This window comes from Phyllobates terribilis, unplaced genomic scaffold (genome assembly GCF_046119375.1).
Source record: "Phyllobates terribilis strain yellow unplaced genomic scaffold, ASM4611937v1 Scaffold_5__5_contigs__length_657084704, whole genome shotgun sequence".
NCBI lineage: Eukaryota > Metazoa > Chordata > Amphibia > Anura > Dendrobatidae > Phyllobates > Phyllobates terribilis.
Genome location: NW_027362765.1, coordinates 136,749,955 through 136,766,338, shown reverse-complemented (window position 1 = coordinate 136,766,338; position 16,384 = coordinate 136,749,955). Strand labels below are relative to the sequence as shown.

The 16,384-nt window shown below is 42.4% G+C and overlaps 1 protein-coding gene across 1 annotated transcript in view; it reads right to left on the bottom strand.

Moving 5' to 3' along the window:
* Nucleotides 1-16,384, bottom strand: part of LOC141271488 (piezo-type mechanosensitive ion channel component 2-like) — a 143,756-nt gene that overhangs the window by 724 nt on the left and 126,648 nt on the right. Inside the window, exons 46-53 of the mRNA XM_073681553.1 lie at nt 12,840-12,998; nt 11,556-11,703; nt 10,705-10,893; nt 8,196-8,288; nt 7,500-7,669; nt 7,294-7,410; nt 4,016-4,095; nt 3,309-3,537 (exon numbers count right to left, since the gene is read on the bottom strand). Of these exons, the coding sequence (XP_073537654.1) occupies nt 3,309-3,537; nt 4,016-4,095; nt 7,294-7,410; nt 7,500-7,669; nt 8,196-8,288; nt 10,705-10,893; nt 11,556-11,703; nt 12,840-12,998 (1,185 nt within the window). The remainder of the gene's footprint in view (nt 1-3,308; nt 3,538-4,015; nt 4,096-7,293; nt 7,411-7,499; nt 7,670-8,195; nt 8,289-10,704; nt 10,894-11,555; nt 11,704-12,839; nt 12,999-16,384) is intronic.

The window sequence follows — 16,384 nt, the reverse complement described above, 5'->3', positions numbered from 1 at the left end:
GGGTCGTATAGCGGGATAGGAAATTTGGGGACTAGTTAGCAATCGGCTGCTCCCTACATGGCTAACTAGTCCTAAATGTGGGATTACCCTGATGACCCCCTGCATTACTAGAAGAGGGGGGGGACGCCTTTGAAATTTGAGGACCCTGCTGGAATGATGTCCATCACGTAGCAGCTCCTCAAGCCAAGTACTTCTTTATTCAGGCCATACCGGCTCCATTTGAGTTTTTTCATATTGTCTATTACTGTGACTGCTGTCCACCATTGGGGACATATGCCCCTATTGTAGGGATGAAAATTGGATTTTAATGTCATTCATCATTGTATTTACTGTTCACCATCAGGGACTTATGCCCTTTATGTAGGATTGAAATTTGTATTGTAATGTCACTTTATATATTACTTCTAGGGTTACTGGGTAGGGTCAAAGAGGGATAGTCATTGTTGAGCTGGGATGCCATATTGTGAATTTAGGATGCCAACCTCCATGGGTAGGTAGGGAACAGCCTAGGGCTAACTTGTCCCAAATTTCCTATCCCGCTATACGACCTATATGTATATAGTGTTTGCTAGTTTGTTTACATCCAGGTTCTATAGCACCTTTTTAGAATTATATCATTAAAGATACGGTTTTCAGGGTTTTTTTCTTGTTCGTTTGCTAAGGGATCCATATTATATAACTTTTCTTGTTGTTCTCTAAAAGCAACAGAAACCTTGATGGCCGCTCACTGCGCCTTCCCTCCTGTTTATTTTGTATATATTTTGGCCCTTACTTTTAAGGACAAGCCTGCTGGAGAAGGGATATGTTCACACACAGCATTTTTGCTGCATTTTTTTTTTCTGCAGCCAAAACCTGCTCTCTTGACAGTAAAAACGCTGTGTTCCAAATCCCAGTTTTTCATGCATTTTTTGCAGTGTTTTTGGTAGGGATTACATGTGTGCGCTGTCTGCCGTACATGTTTAATAAAATTAGTTTTATTCACCAAAAACACCATTGCTTTTTTTTTCATTTTCTCATTGATTTCTATAGGAGATAAAATGCTGAAAGAATTGACATGTTGCAGATTTCAAAAATACTGCAATTATCAAATTCAGTAAGGGGAAAAAAAAACAAGCGTGTGCATGAAATATCTGAAATCTCATTGCTTTTGATGGTACTGTAAAAAAACAACTTTTAATTTACATAAAACAAATGCAGCAGAAAAACATTGCATGTGAACTTAACCAAAGATGCACCAAACTGAAATAAATGCTGGCTAAGAGCTAAAGGTAGACTTTCAATTATAATCTAACATCAATTTTTGATACACAGCAGGTGAAATAATTACTGAACACGTCACCAAATTTCTAAGTAAATATATTTCTAAAGGTGCTATTGACATGAAATTCTCACCAAATGTTGGTAACAACCCATCCAATCCACACAGGCAAAAAAATAAAACCATACATATCCATACATTAAATTATGTGTAATAATGAGAAATGACACAGGGAAAAAGTATTGAACACGCTTCCTGAAATGTATTTAATACTTTGTACAAAAGCCTTTGTTGGTGATGACCGCTTCAAAACACCTCCTGTATGGAAAAACTAGTCGCATGCATTGCTCAGGCGTGATTTTGGCCCATTCTTCCACACAAACACTCTTCACATCCTGAAAGTCTCATGGGCTCCTTATATGAACTCTGAGCTTTAGTTCCTTCCATACATTTTCTATTGGATACAGCTCAGGTGATTGGCTCGGCCATTATAGCAGTTTTTTCTTTATCTGACACCAATTGAGAGCTTCCTTGGCTGTGTGTTTGGGATCATTGTCTTGCTGAAATGTCCACCCTCGTTTCATCTTCATTTTTATCAAGAATGTCTTGGTACATTTGTCCATACATCCTTCCTTCTATCACATGAAGTTTGCCAGTGCCGTATGCTGAAAAACAGCCCCACACCATGATGTTCCTACCTCCAAACTTCACTGTTGGTATGGTGTTTTTGAGGTGGAATGAATTGCTTTTTTGCCTCCAAACATGGTGTGTATTGTAGCATCCTGAGAGTTCAATTTTAGTCTCATCTGACCAGACTATATTCTCCTAGTATTTCACAGGCTTGCCTAAATGTTGTGCAAACTTTAAACGTGCTTGAACATGATTTTTGTTCAGCAAAGGAGTATTGCGTGGTGAGCGTGCATACAGGCCGAGGAGGTTTAGTGCATTGCTTGTAGTTTCCTTTGAAACAATTGTACCTCCTGATACCAGGTCCTTCTGTAGCTTTCCAAAAGGAGTCCTTGGCTCTTTGACAACTCTTCTGACAATTCTTTCAGTCATCTGCCTGAAACCTTGTGGGGAGTACCTGGTTGTGGCCAGTTTATGGTGAAATTATGTTCTTTCGACTTCCGGATTATGGCTCCAACAGTGCTCACTGGAACCTTCAGTAGTTTAGAAATTCTTCTGTAACCAATGCCATCAGTATGTTTTGCAACAATAAGGTTGTGAAGGTCTTGAGACAGCTCACTGGTTTTACCCATCATGAGATGTTTCTTGTGCGGCACCTTGTAATTAGACACCTTTTTATTGGCAATCAGTTGAACCAGCTGATATTATTTTTCACCAAGTGGCAGGCTTGCTTACTAATTACTGATAGATTTCAGCTGGTGTCATGACTTTCAATGGCTTTTCGCACCTCTCATGCTTCATGTGTTCCCTGTGTCATTTCTCATTATTACACATAATTTATGGGCATCTATGGTTTGATTTCTTTGCCTGGGTGGATTGGATGAGTTGTTACCGACATCTGGTGAGAATTTCATCTCAATAGCACCTTTAGAAATATATTTACTTAGAAAATTGGTGACGTGTTCAGTAATTATTTCACCAGCTGTATCAATCTTCCTCCAACTTTTTGGAGCAACAACCTTTTGATTGTCCTATGGAAGGCTAGGATGGGAGAAAATGATGAGTTGTCCAAACAGGGTCATGGTGAATTCCCTACAAGCCTGTAGGTGAGATGGAAATGGCCAAGAGCCTTGTCCATATATTCCTATAGCCTCTTCCAACTCTCGCCTTCCAGAAGAGGAGTAAGAACTGGAGACTCGTATGTTAATGACAGTCTCCATATATAACAAGTGCACATTTTACAGCTGATTCAGGCCATTTCTGCAGTGGAAAATATGCACTGTGTGTATACATGGCTTTTGATTGTATGTAACGTCTATTTCATAGAATAGGTTAGTCCAGTTATTTGCAAAAACTAGCTTCAAGACATATTCTGCAATGTATTCAGACAGGATAGTGACAGGATAGTATAAAGACATCTTACCCATATCCAGCTAGAAATCCCAGACTCTGGGGACTGGCTTTATCGTTGTATATAACAAGCTCGATGTTCTTGCTGCAGCCGGCCGGGCCGCATGCCGGGTTCCACTCCTGAATCAGCCACCACTCTGTCACTTGACTTGATGTGCTGTTCACAGACAGCTGCTGTAGTTTTAGGGTTAAGTTACGGAAGAAAGCGTATTTTTGGATATCTTCTGCCTTGTCTAAAAATTCTGGAAAATTATAAAAGTAAGGTATAAGTGATCTTGATTGTTTTTTGGGGTAACTTTACACCCCTGACAAATCTGCATCAAAATAATCATGTAGGATGTGCAGGTTTTGTGGTGCATTTGTCAGGGCTATAAAATGATAGCTCTCACGAATCCACCTTAGAGACCTCCATACACATTAGAATAAAGTTTGTCGAGATTGGCTGGTAAGCTTACATGTATGAGGGGTCTCCCAACTCTCACCAGATAGATTATGTTGGGGGAGAAATGGATCCAGCTCGATGGGTTTCCAATAGCCGATCCTATTCTCTGGGAGATAAGCTGCCGCCAGAGGAGCCTGACCGCGGCTCTCTCACGGGGAAGACCGGAGTGTTTCTGTGTATGGGGCAATCAGGGGAGATAGCTATTGGCTGACAGCTATCTAGTGTGCATGGGTGGCTGAGGAGGGTTGACATTTGTACTACTATTGGGTAGATCTTACCTGTCTGAAGCCGATGAGCAATTTTTGCTTCAGGACCTGAATTTGCTCTGAGGTGTTTTGGCAAAATATTCTTCAGCATGCTAACAAAAATATAAATACAAAGATTTTTAATTAACCCTGATCCCTGTCTGTAAATTTAAATATTGTATCTAAAGGGAACATCATTGCAACAATTTAAAGGGGTTGTTCCCATGAATAAAAGTTCATTTTAATCAATAGCTCTTGTAGTAATAATCATTTCCACAATTGGATGTGTTTAAATAAAATGTTCCTGTGCTGAGATAATCTTATAAATGTGCCCCTGCTGTGTACTGTGTAATGGTTGTGTCTGACCGTGCAGGAACATGGTCTGATCATACCACATCTCCTGGGCAGGGGAGGAAGAAAGAGTATACAGACATTACAGCAGGGGATCACAGCTGATTCTTTCTTTGAAGTAAAACATTGTTTAAAAACAGGCAGGGAAATATTTTACCTCACAAAAAGAATCCTCTGTGATCCCCTGCTGTAATGTCTGTATAATCTTTTGCTTCCTCCTCTGCCCAGGAGATGTGGTATGATCAGACCATGTTCCTGTACGGTCAGACACAGCCATTACACAGTACACAGCAGGGGCACCTTTATAAGATTATCTCAGCACAGGAACATTTTAGTTAAACACATCCAATTGTGGAAGTTATTATTATTCCTAGATCTATTGATTAAAATCAACTTTCATTGGTGGGAAAACACCCCTTTAAAGCCTGGGGCGTATTAGTACGCCCCAGGCCATCACCCCCAGTTCAGTGAGGGCTCCAGCGCTGAACCCGCACTGAACCGGGCACATGTCACCTGATCTATACAGCTGACGTGCCCGCAACTGCCGAGGGTGGAATCGCGATCCACCCGTGGCTGCTAACCAGTTAAATGCCGCTAACAATCTCTGACAGCGGCATTTAACATCGCCATGCTGAAGCGCTGCATTAGCTCCGCCCATCGATGACCCCGTCACATGATCGTGGGTCACCGACGCGTGGGCATGACAACCCGGGGTCTGCAGCAGTAAAGATTGGTATGAGCGCCACCTAGTGGTTGGCGCTCAAAGCATTTGAGCATTTCTGCTACACAGAGGCGATCTGCTCATCGCCTCTATGTAGCAAGCAGAGGCAATCAGACTGCTGCTGCTTCTAGTCTCCTATGGAAACTATTTAAACATGTAAAAAGTGCAAAAGAAATGTTTTTAAAAATATTTAAAAAATTTAAAAAAATATAAAAGTTTAAATCACCCCCCTTTCGCCCCATTCAAAATAAAATGATAAAAAAAAACAACCCACATACATATTTGGTATCGCCGCGTTCAGAATCGCCTGATACATCAATATAAAAAAATAATTAATCCAATCGGTAAACGGCGTAATGAGAAAAATATTCTAAATGCCAGAATTACGTTTTTTTTGGTCACCGCAACAGAGCAATAAAATGCAATAACGGGCCATCAAAATATAAAATCTACCCCAAAGTGGTATGAATAAAAACGTCACCTCGACGCGCAAAAAATAAGCTCTCAACCGGCCCCAGATCCCAAAAAACGGAGACGCTACGGGTCTTGGAAAATGGCGCTATTTTTTTTAGCAAACTTTGGATTTTTCTTTCACCACTTAAATAAAAAAGAACTTATACATGTTTGGTGTCTATGAACTCGTAATGACCTGGAGACTAAGAGTGGCAGGTCAGTTTTAGCATTCAGTTAATGTGGTAAACTGAATGTGGTAAAAAAAAAAAAAAAACAACTGTGGTATTGCTCTTTTTTTTGCAATTTCACCACACTTGGAATTTTTTTCCCCATTTTCCAGTACACGATATGGTAAAACCAGTAATGTCGTTCAAAAGTACAACTTGTCCCACAAAAAATAAGCCCTCACACGACCATATTGACCAAAAATTAAAAACGCTACAGCTCTGGGAACAAGGGGAGCAAAAAATGGAAATGCAAAAATGGAAAATCCCAAGGTCCTTAAGGGGTTAAGCATCAATAATTTAAAAAGAAAAAAAAATACAGTTTTGTGTCTACAGCTCCTATACAGACCTATGTGTTTCCATAGTTACAAACTATTCTTGCTATCCTACCTTATGGTATGAGTGGACTGGTGGGAACAACTTTACTGAATTAAAGGAATTCTGTCAACACAAGACGATTGTTCAAACCAAGCACAGGTGCTCTGTGCACCCTGGTCATATCCAAACAGTTCAGTGCACCTTCCAACTTACTTATTTTCCATCTCCTCCTTCCTCATACTTGGTTGATAGCTCTGGCTTTACAGAAACCATAGGAGGGTGGAGAGATGCTAATAGTGCACTGAGCGTCTGTGCTTGGTTTGAACAGACATTTTCTGCTGATAGACTAATTTTAAACTGTGTCATGGCTTGGTTTCGTGACTCAATCTGGTGACTTCTTGCTGTGTGGCTGGTTTTGCTCTCTGCTGAGCCACAGCCTGTATGGTGTCTGTCCAACTGCTGATAGTTCTCTTGTCTTTGCTTTCCTTTCCTTGGTTTGCTTCTACTCAGGTGTGTCTCACTACCTCATTTGGTTCTGTCCTATCACATCTTGGGAGGGGCTATTTATAGTCACCTTGCACCTGCCTTCTCTGCTGGCTTTACTTCAAGATTGATAGATGTTTGGAGTTCCAGTGTGACATTTTCTATGTTATGGGCACAAGTCCCAGCCCAACTGCTGGTTTATAACCCAACTTTGCGGTATGATTAAGATCTTTAATGCTGCTTGTTGGGGATAGTAGACTCACAATCAAGCCCAAATGTCCGGCTTTAGTATCAATGCTATAATGGGGGCAATTAGACCTTTGTTTCTACCTTGATAAGAAAATGGTTTTGCTTTAGGTTCTTGCACTTAGTACAAGCAAGGTTCTGGCCTCTGAGCTGGGCATTACATTTATATAGCTTCCCATAGTTGGGCCCCCGTTCTGATCGTCCTTTATTCACATTGAGTTCATTTTTGACTTTTACACTTTTTTTGATCAAAAACAGTGTTTACTAATACCCTATGTTATTTATATGGACTATTGCTTTTTACTTACTTACAGCAGGGTGTATGTTCATTTTGTGTCTATCAGGTTTTGTTTGCTTTAGTACATGTAATAATAATACTCTGCAGGCCATTTTCTTAATCTAAAAAAATAGTGAATATAATCTTAAACCTTTTTCCTTTCGACTGAATATACTGTGTAAGACTAAGATCACACTTTGCATTGTAGTTCGGCAGAGGCCTTAGGTAAGATACCCACATTGGCTCCCTTCTTTCTCCTTTCAGCATCTGGACTATTTGGTCGCGGGTTTCTGTATCCTCATAGCATACCGTGTGCTTCCCAAAACTCTCTGCACTCTTTACGATGGACGCATTCCTGGAACAGACAACGTCAGGGGCATCAGAGTACACCCAGGTCTGGCATCAGCCTATTTCTCCAGGGGCCGGCTCCATCTGCTGACGTACCTGAGAATACTCCAGTGAATATCAAAGTATATCTGACTAGATTCTGACAGTTCCTCTATCATGGCTCCGCGGCTGGCCGGGCTTATGCTCCAGAGCAGGCTGGCATTACTCTTTATCTTGGCAGTCACAATGTCCTCGGGCATGTAATTAACAATGAATTGCATTGCAGACTGGGTAAGAAAAAGGAGCAGAAAATAAAGTTATCCAGGCATCAGGATCTTACTGATGGTATAGGCTATATTTAGGGCCCACAACTGGAATATAAAGGTATATACACATTAGATAAAAGTAGGCTGAGCCTGCTGATTTTGGAGGGATCGGCTAGACATCTAATGCGTTCGGGGTCCTCCTAACTTTCCGCAATAGAAGATGTCAAGGGAGAGTAGGATCCCTCCCTGTTGAATTTCAATGGCCTATTCTTACAGAGAACATGGGAGAACTTGGCCGAACCGAGCGGTCCTGTGTATGGGGGAGGCGGAGGCGACCGCTGTCGGCCACACAGATATCTAATGTATATGGAAAACTTTAAGCGTATCTGATCATAACTATATTGTCATAGACCAATGCTCCTGGTGAATATTCTGACTGATCGTATTGGGACACATATAGCTATGGCTAGTATGGACATGACATTTAGTCTGATGTCGATGCCAATGGGTTTATCTTATAAAAGGGCAAAAAAAGCCATATACTCACAGGATGTAATGCGTATCTATATGTCAGTTCATCATAAGCGGAGTGAGAATAGGGGACCAGATTCTGCTGCTGAGCGCTCATGGTGAACAGAGGCTGAAAGAAAATGTAAAAACTCAATATTAAAGCCCAACTGGACTGTAGCTAATGTCTATGCATCCTGTTATCATATAATACTGTGGATAGAGGACCATGCAATTAAATCACGAGAACATTACCAATATTAATTCAACTGACTATGGATTTTGATTGAGATATATCGTAGGCATGAATGGACCAGTTATTGTGTCGCAGCATTGGACTAGGATCGTTCAGGCCCCCGTATTAACCTTTACAATTCCAGCTGTCATGTTTTCTTTTGCTCTTTACAAAAAGGAAAAAATTGTCCCAATTTAATGCTAATTCCCTCCACAGAAACGTATCAACTCTACTCTAAACAAAGGGGAATCCGGCCTTACACATAAAGTATCTCCCATCATACTTGGTTCAGACCGACCATGTATTAAATGGCTGTCTATTCGCTTTGGTTGCTCGTTCCTCCCAACAGTAACAGACTGCCCGAAGCTCATTTCTAAGCAGCATCCCTTTTAGAACACTTTTAAGACCTAACTCAGCTTGGGGATATTTACAGTATTAAAACTAATGTCTTAAAAGGAACCTTTCATCTAGAAATAGACTTTACCTCTAGATGGTCTGCAAGTAAATAACATTTAAATCATGTCTGGCCAGCTTATTGGCACAGGGGCTACAGGGAAAAAATAAAGTTATATCTTCCCTGTAGCCACTCGCTTCCTGTAATCAGGGAGGTAAAGGGAACTATTATAGTCACCGCTCGCTAATAAGGCCCCAGCACATTGATTGACACAGTGTGTGCAGAGCAGTATGTCAGTCAAGATACAGGAGGAGTGATTACAGCTGCACTAACTGTGTAGTGAGCAGTGACTTTTACAGCTCCCTGCACTGCCTCAATGATTGGAAGTGAGCAGCTGCAGGGAGGATATAACTTCATTTTCTCTCTATAGTCGCTGCTCCAATTACAATGCCAATTATGATTAAAATGCTATTCACCATCAAATTAGCCCTGTATCTGCAGGTATATAGCGTTTTTGTTGCAGACAGGTTCCATTTAATATCTAGCTAGCCAGAACAAGAAGTCCATCTCAATAAATTAGCCTCACCATCAACTGTTTGTGCGCCAGAAAGTCAAATCCATGCCAGCCCACGATTTGCTTTATAATATATAGGACAACCTCCTTTAGTACTTTTTCTTTTGTTATTTTGTTATTCCTTTTAATCTATGTGATTGTATATATACTGTATATTGTTTTGTTCCCATTTCGTAAAATCTTTGTATATTTTTTATAAACACTGCCTACTTTTTCTCTTGCTCTGTAAACCACACCCCTGAAGCCTTATGCTACCTGTAATGAGTGCCTAATCGGCCTGTGTAAACGATTGGTGGTGGCAGCTAGTAGTTACTTTTGTTATTGTGGAGTTGGCAGTGACCGTACTGGGATATATATGTATATTCCATGCATTGGAGTCCGGAGGTGTATATACCATACGCTCACTGTGAGTTCCCCCATAACTGGCCTTGTAGGGGAAATAGCTGCGGCCTCATCCATTACGCGTCAGTCAATTGCCTAATTGTCCTGACGAGTGGAGGCAGCGGAGTTGCGTCCTCTGACAAATTGGTGGCAGTGGTGGGATCTGCGTGATCTCTCTGGTGTTTTCCCCTGACATAATAGTATTTATCAATATGCCCCAAAGATTAAACTTATTGTTAGACAAACAGACTAGACAGTCTTAAAAGTAAGACACATTTATCACAATGTTTAATGCTGGAGGATAAACTTGGTTCAGCTTTAGATTGGCTATCATTAGAAATTTGCAGAAAAATTTTGCCACTTGGCGCCACATGTCAAGCCATGCCCCTTTAAATGAAGACACACACTGTTGTTAGACAAGGCGCAGAAATGGTCTAAAACATGAATTACATTTTTTTTTCTTGGTGCAGAGTGCACCAGATACGTGCATTTGGTTTATTTTTCACCCTTCGTCTACTCCCTTCCGGTCCTCCCACCTTGTACGGATCACTTTACTCCTTCCTGCAGAGTTTCTTAATGGTGACTATAATTTAGTGTGTATTCAGGTTTAGTCTCAAATTGCAGTCATGTCGCCTTTTTTGCTGCTTTTTTTTCCATAGCCATGGCAAAATCGCAGTGCTTTACCCCATTTTAGGAAAAATTTGAACAAAAGCAACGTCATCACTACTGCAACATATGACCCTTATAAACCCTTCATGTATAGACCTCATGGATACAACAGAAAAATCCTTGGCGGCTGACAAGGAGGAGGCATCAGAACATACAGAATGGAGGATTTGGATGTAAACTGCCTATTATGTTACTATTGTAATGGAATATCCCTAGAATAGGAAAGTCAAAATATAAAATTTGTAAGATTTGGGATCTATCATAACACAGACGTAATAGCGGCCATGATCATCTACCTCATAACCACTGATGCTAATCTGAATAGAAACATCCAGGGGTTGGTTGGTGACTCCCGCCACAGACTTCACCAATGACATAAAGAGTAATGGAAACCAGACAATGCAGATCAAGGCAAAAATAATCACACCACCCATTCCATATTTCACAATCTTTTTCTTCTTCTGTCCTGGAGGCTCTGGGTATTTCTACAAAATAATAGAAAATCTGTCAAGTTTAAGTCAGCAAATACAGAAGACACCAGCAGCTTATTCCCCTCTTCCCCTTGAACACACATGCACGCTTGGCTTAACTAACTGTACATATGTCCGAGATGGTCAGGAATGTTTCGGCTGACAGCAACTGAAGATTTATGGCTGCCTCAAGGCACAGTCCTCTTTTGATGTGGATTCCAGTTGGCGGACCCCACAATCTGAATTTGACATCTGAATTGTTCTGCGCACAATAACATGCCCTAAGATTTGTGAAGAGTTGTACCCGGACAGGACAATGGACCACTCATGTTATACTATAGAGAGCTATGAATCTATAATATACAGTAGATGCTAAATTGCAGGCATATTATGGTTTTCTGAAAGTGGCCCCAGTATTCACCTGACATATAAATCAGATATACTGTATTCCATACAGCTGTACATCTGATATTGACTCTTAATATATAAAAAAAAGTATACCCCTTGATATGTGTTCTTGTAAAATATCTTCGTATTATAAGTACACTATACTAAGCTTTCCAATACAGTTATACAAGAGAAATGCCAGGAAAAAAATGCCAAGTTTCTGCATACATTTAGTTCAAAATACCCACCAGACATGGGAGGAGCGGAGTCTAGGCAGACAGAATTTTTACCTTCTCGGATTCCCGCCAGCACTTCATAATGAAAATATTAGCATAGATGTCTTCCACACATATCCAACTCGATAAACTAAGTGTGGTATCTGTCCATATCCAATCCATGACAGCCCTCATCTCAGTCAGAAAGGGTACCATGCGGAAGCTATGGAAGAAGAGTAAAAAGATGCACCATAATAACTTATACATAAAAGGGCCAAGTAACGCAGCGCTGTTCTACATCGTATTGGCTATACTAGAGTTTTTTAATGTGCGGTGCGTGCATCCGAAGGCGTATGCCCAGTATTCTAACTCACCATGCTGGAGAGGAGCGGCACAGCAAATCTCATCTGGAGGAGGAACCAGTAATGGGTTGCACCAATCTACATTGCACAGTAAGTGGAGCGAGGGGTATAGATGGAGGAATCGGGATATTTGCAAGGTTCTATTTGGAGTGCAGGGTGCCAGAAAGCTGCTCTAAAGATGTCAGACCGGAGCGAAAGAGGGTGGGACCGTCACAAGAAGGGCAGTAATGCCAGCAATTGCTTACTACGAGAGAACAGTGCAGGAGTCTACATACTGCGGCCAGTCTGCCGAGGCTTCAAGGGGACAGGATGTAGAGAATAAGCTGCTTCTTGGAGGCCCCACTGGCAACTATACAGGGAAGGGGTCTGTATTCATTTTGGGATCTGACATCATGGGGCCTAGTAAGCACTAGAGGTACTCAGGATGGTGGACATAGAAGTGATGATTGGCTACCACTAAGGACCAGACTGGAGTAAGAATTAAACTGCTGATATACTGTAAGTCTTAATATGTTCAGAGCCTTAATTTGTTAAAGGGGTTTTCCAGTTTCAGAAAACATCTTGCCCAAGACAGTGTTTGTTTTAAAAATAAAGCAGTGCTTTTCTCACCCTCCCCGGGCTCTACATCTCTGCCCCACCGCTCCACTCTGGGTCTTCACTGCTGATCTCAGTGTCTGTTCTTGCTTGTAGTACTGACGTCAAGCCAATCAGCAGCCAAGGACTGAGCTCAGCGGCTCTGCCTGAGTTTGCAACACATACCGCTTAGAGGTGCTGAACTCAGTGATTGTGACTGCAGTGCTGTCAACGTTATGTGAACACTGTATAAGACATCATGAGCAGCAGAGGCTTTGTGCTGGACCCGGGGAGGGTGAATAAAGCACAGTTTATTTGTTTGAAACAAACTGCATCTGGTAATGGGTCTTCTGAAACAGAAAACCCCTTTAACCTGTATAACTGATTGCAGTAGTATAACTTCTCATAAGCTTCAGTTTCTCACCCCTGGAATAGGAAGAGGTTGATGCAGTTGTAACTCTTCGTTAAAAAGTTTCCCAGGACTCTATTAGGGTAGCCACACTTGATCTGGTAAGCTGACAGACCAAAATACACGCATTTCACAAAGTACCACAACTGCGCCACATGATTTGTGTTAAATCTCCTGTAAAACAGATAAAAAAGAAGAATGAGAATGTGGACATCATATAGAAAGAATTCACATGACATCTGGATTATGGTGAAAAGAAAACGCTGCAAGTCCATGTTGTGTGAGTAAATTAGGTCAATCATTGGCTTTCTGATTGTGTAGGATTCTTGTACAGTAAAATCTAAATTCACAGTCACTTTACTTGTTTTTTTACATAAAGGAAGATGCATCAATATGACTGACAGATGCGCTCAGGAAAAGTAGATTTTTGGGTACTCACCGTAAAATCTGTTTTTCGTAGTCTTCATGGGGGGACACAGAGCCATGGGATAGTCTGCTGCCACCTGGAAGCTGACACTATTATTGCAATTTAAATAAAAAAGGCTCCTCCCCAGCAGACTATACCTCGCCTGCTGGAGTCAGGCTTCCTCAGTTTTGAGAGAAAGCAGTAGGTGGAGAAAAACCAAAGAAAAAAAAAAATTATGGCAAGAAAACATAACTGCACGCCCAACCGGGCAACCAAGAGAGGATACTGTGTTCCCCAATGAAGACTACGAGAAACAGATTTTACGGTTAGTACCCAAAAATCTACTTTTCTCTTCTCATTGAGGGGTACAGAACCATGGAACATCTTAAAGCAGTCCCTAGGGTGGGAAAAGAGTTAAATATACTGTTATCACCCAATATTTCCACCTTAACTCAAGCGGAAGTCTTGGCTACTGCCACCTGCAGTATCTTCCTACCAAGACTTGCATCTGCCAAGGCAAAAGGATGGACCCTGTAAAACTTAGAAAAGGTAAGCCAAAATAGTTGCTTTACAGAGCTGTAAAGCCAATGCCTGATGATGAACTGCCCAGGAAGCTCCCACTGCCCCTCGTAGAGTGCGCCCTAATCCTGAACGGGGCCACTGTGACTTCGGCTTTATAGGCCTAGAAATTACAGTCTTGATCTAGTGGGCAATGGTTGCCTTGGAAGTGACCTGACCCTTATGAGGGCCATCTGGTATGATAAACAAGGAATTGGATCACCTGAATGAGGCAGTGGCCGATAAATAGTACTTTACGGACCCTGACAACGTCCAACTTCTGCAGAGTCTTCTCAATAGGATGAGATGGTGTAGGACAAAAATATGGCAAAACAATGCCCTCGTTAAAGTGAAAATTCGAAATCACCTTCGGGAGGAAGGATGAATCTGGCTTCAACACTTCCTTATCCTAATGTAGAATAAAGTAAGGAGCACATCAGGAAAGAGCCACCAGCTCAGAAACCATCCAGATAGAAGTAATGATTAACCTAAAACAGGTCTGAGAGAGACCTTGTGTGACGATACAGTTTATAATCTTAATCAGCCAGACAGATTTGTTAAGCCAAGAGAAATAAACTAATGTGTTTCTGTTGACTTATGAATGTATGTGTATTTCTATGGCTGGTCAAGAAGGGCAGACCAGTATTTGTATAACCCTGAATGTTGTCTTCTATTGGTCTGTGAACAATGATGTTTGTTACTATGCTAATTGCATATTATACTAAGCTAGCTTGTTTATTTACAAGAGCCTTCTGCTATACCAACTATGTAAATTGATTAAATACACAAACAATGAGACCTGAGCCCTGTGGAATAATATCATCCATAACCTTTGACCTGTGGATGTGTACTTAAAAGGACATGCGCCTCTGTAGCAGGCAGACTTTAGAAGGAGAATCAAAGATCAGACTCTCTCAGACCATCAGCTTGGTAGCATGGATTTACCCAAAGAGACACAGATTTGGATTCTACATGATTCCAGCCTAAAGGTATATGGCCCTGACTGGAAAGATACGGATCTGCTCCATTGACCATTAGAGAGCCCATAGATACATTTAGGGAGACCTGGTTGGGACGATGAAGTCATCTGGCCCCATGGATATGTTGTTTGTGGTTGCCAGGTGGGACCCTCCGGTCGCCTGGAACCCATGGAGACATTCGAAAAAGCCAGATCGAGACCACCTTGTCATCTGACCCCATCGAAACTCTCGGTGAGGCTAGGGTGGGACCCTTGGTTCTCCTGGCCTTGTACCTCGATGGACTGTTGGCTTCGTAAGCTTGCCGCTACCTTCACTCTGTGGGGGTCCGCCAGAAGCGGGGAACCACTGGTTGAGGTAGTTGGCCCTGGAAGTCTCAAAGTCACAGCTGTTCTATCCCAGGCTGGCCAGAGGAAGGATGAGGACTGTGTAATGTTGCACCATTTTGGGTATTAGCTGGGACTGTTCTGTGTGTTTATTGCCTGTTTTGTGGATCAATAAAGTATTGCCACACTTTTTTAACCTCACCCTGTGTTATCTGAGTAGTATTATGCCTTGCCTCCAACTGACCATGGAAAAAACTTGGAAAGCCTGATTCCAGCAGGCAAGGTATAAGCTGGTGGAAATGAGCCAATTTGATTTAAATTGCAATAATAGTGTCAGCCTCTAGGTGGCAAAAGACTATCCAATGATTCTGCGTACCCCAATGAGACGAACGAGAAAGTTCCTATTTGTGGGATTCGAACACATGCCTAATGCAAACCTTTAATATGCACTCATTATGAATACTATTGCTCAGTATGTCTGTACTGTTTGAAGAGAAATTGAACTACATAACTGGTTAATACTGACAACATAATCAGGGTCAGACTGGGCTGTCGGGGGAACCGGGAATTTTCCCGGTGGGCCCCACCCCCTGCTGCAGAGGAGAGTGGGAGAAAAAAAAAAAAAAACTGTGGTTTTAAGGGGTGCCTGCTGTGAAGGATGCGCGCAACTCAGCTGCCGGAGAAGGAGGACACCTCACGGGAGCGCAGGAAGGTAAGAGGTGTGTGTGTGTAGAATGGGATGGGCTCCTGGCTGGACACACAAGGGGGGGCCCTGGCTGGACACACAAGGGGAGGCCTGGCTGGACACACAAGGAGGAACCCTGGTTGGACACACAAGGGGGAACCCTGGCTGGACACACAAGAAGGAACCCTGCCTGGACACACAAGGGGGAACCCTGGCTGGGCACACAAGGGGGGGAGCCTGGATGGACACACAAGGGGGAACCCTGGCTGGACACACAAGGGGGGCTCTGGCTGGACACACAAGGGGGAACCTGGCTGGACACACGAGGGGGGGCCCAGCTAGACACACAAGGTGGGAACCTGGCTGGACACACGAGGGGGGAGCCTAGCTGGACACAAGAGGGGGAACCCTGGCTGGAAACATGGGAAGGAGGGGGCAGGATGGGTATATGGGGGACAGGCTGGACACATGGAGGCCAGGATGGATATGGGGGGCAGGCTGGACACATTGTGGCCAGGATGGATATATTGGGGGCAGGCTGGACATATGGAGGCCAGGATGGATATATGGGGGGCAGGCTGGACACATGGAGGCCAGGATGGATATAT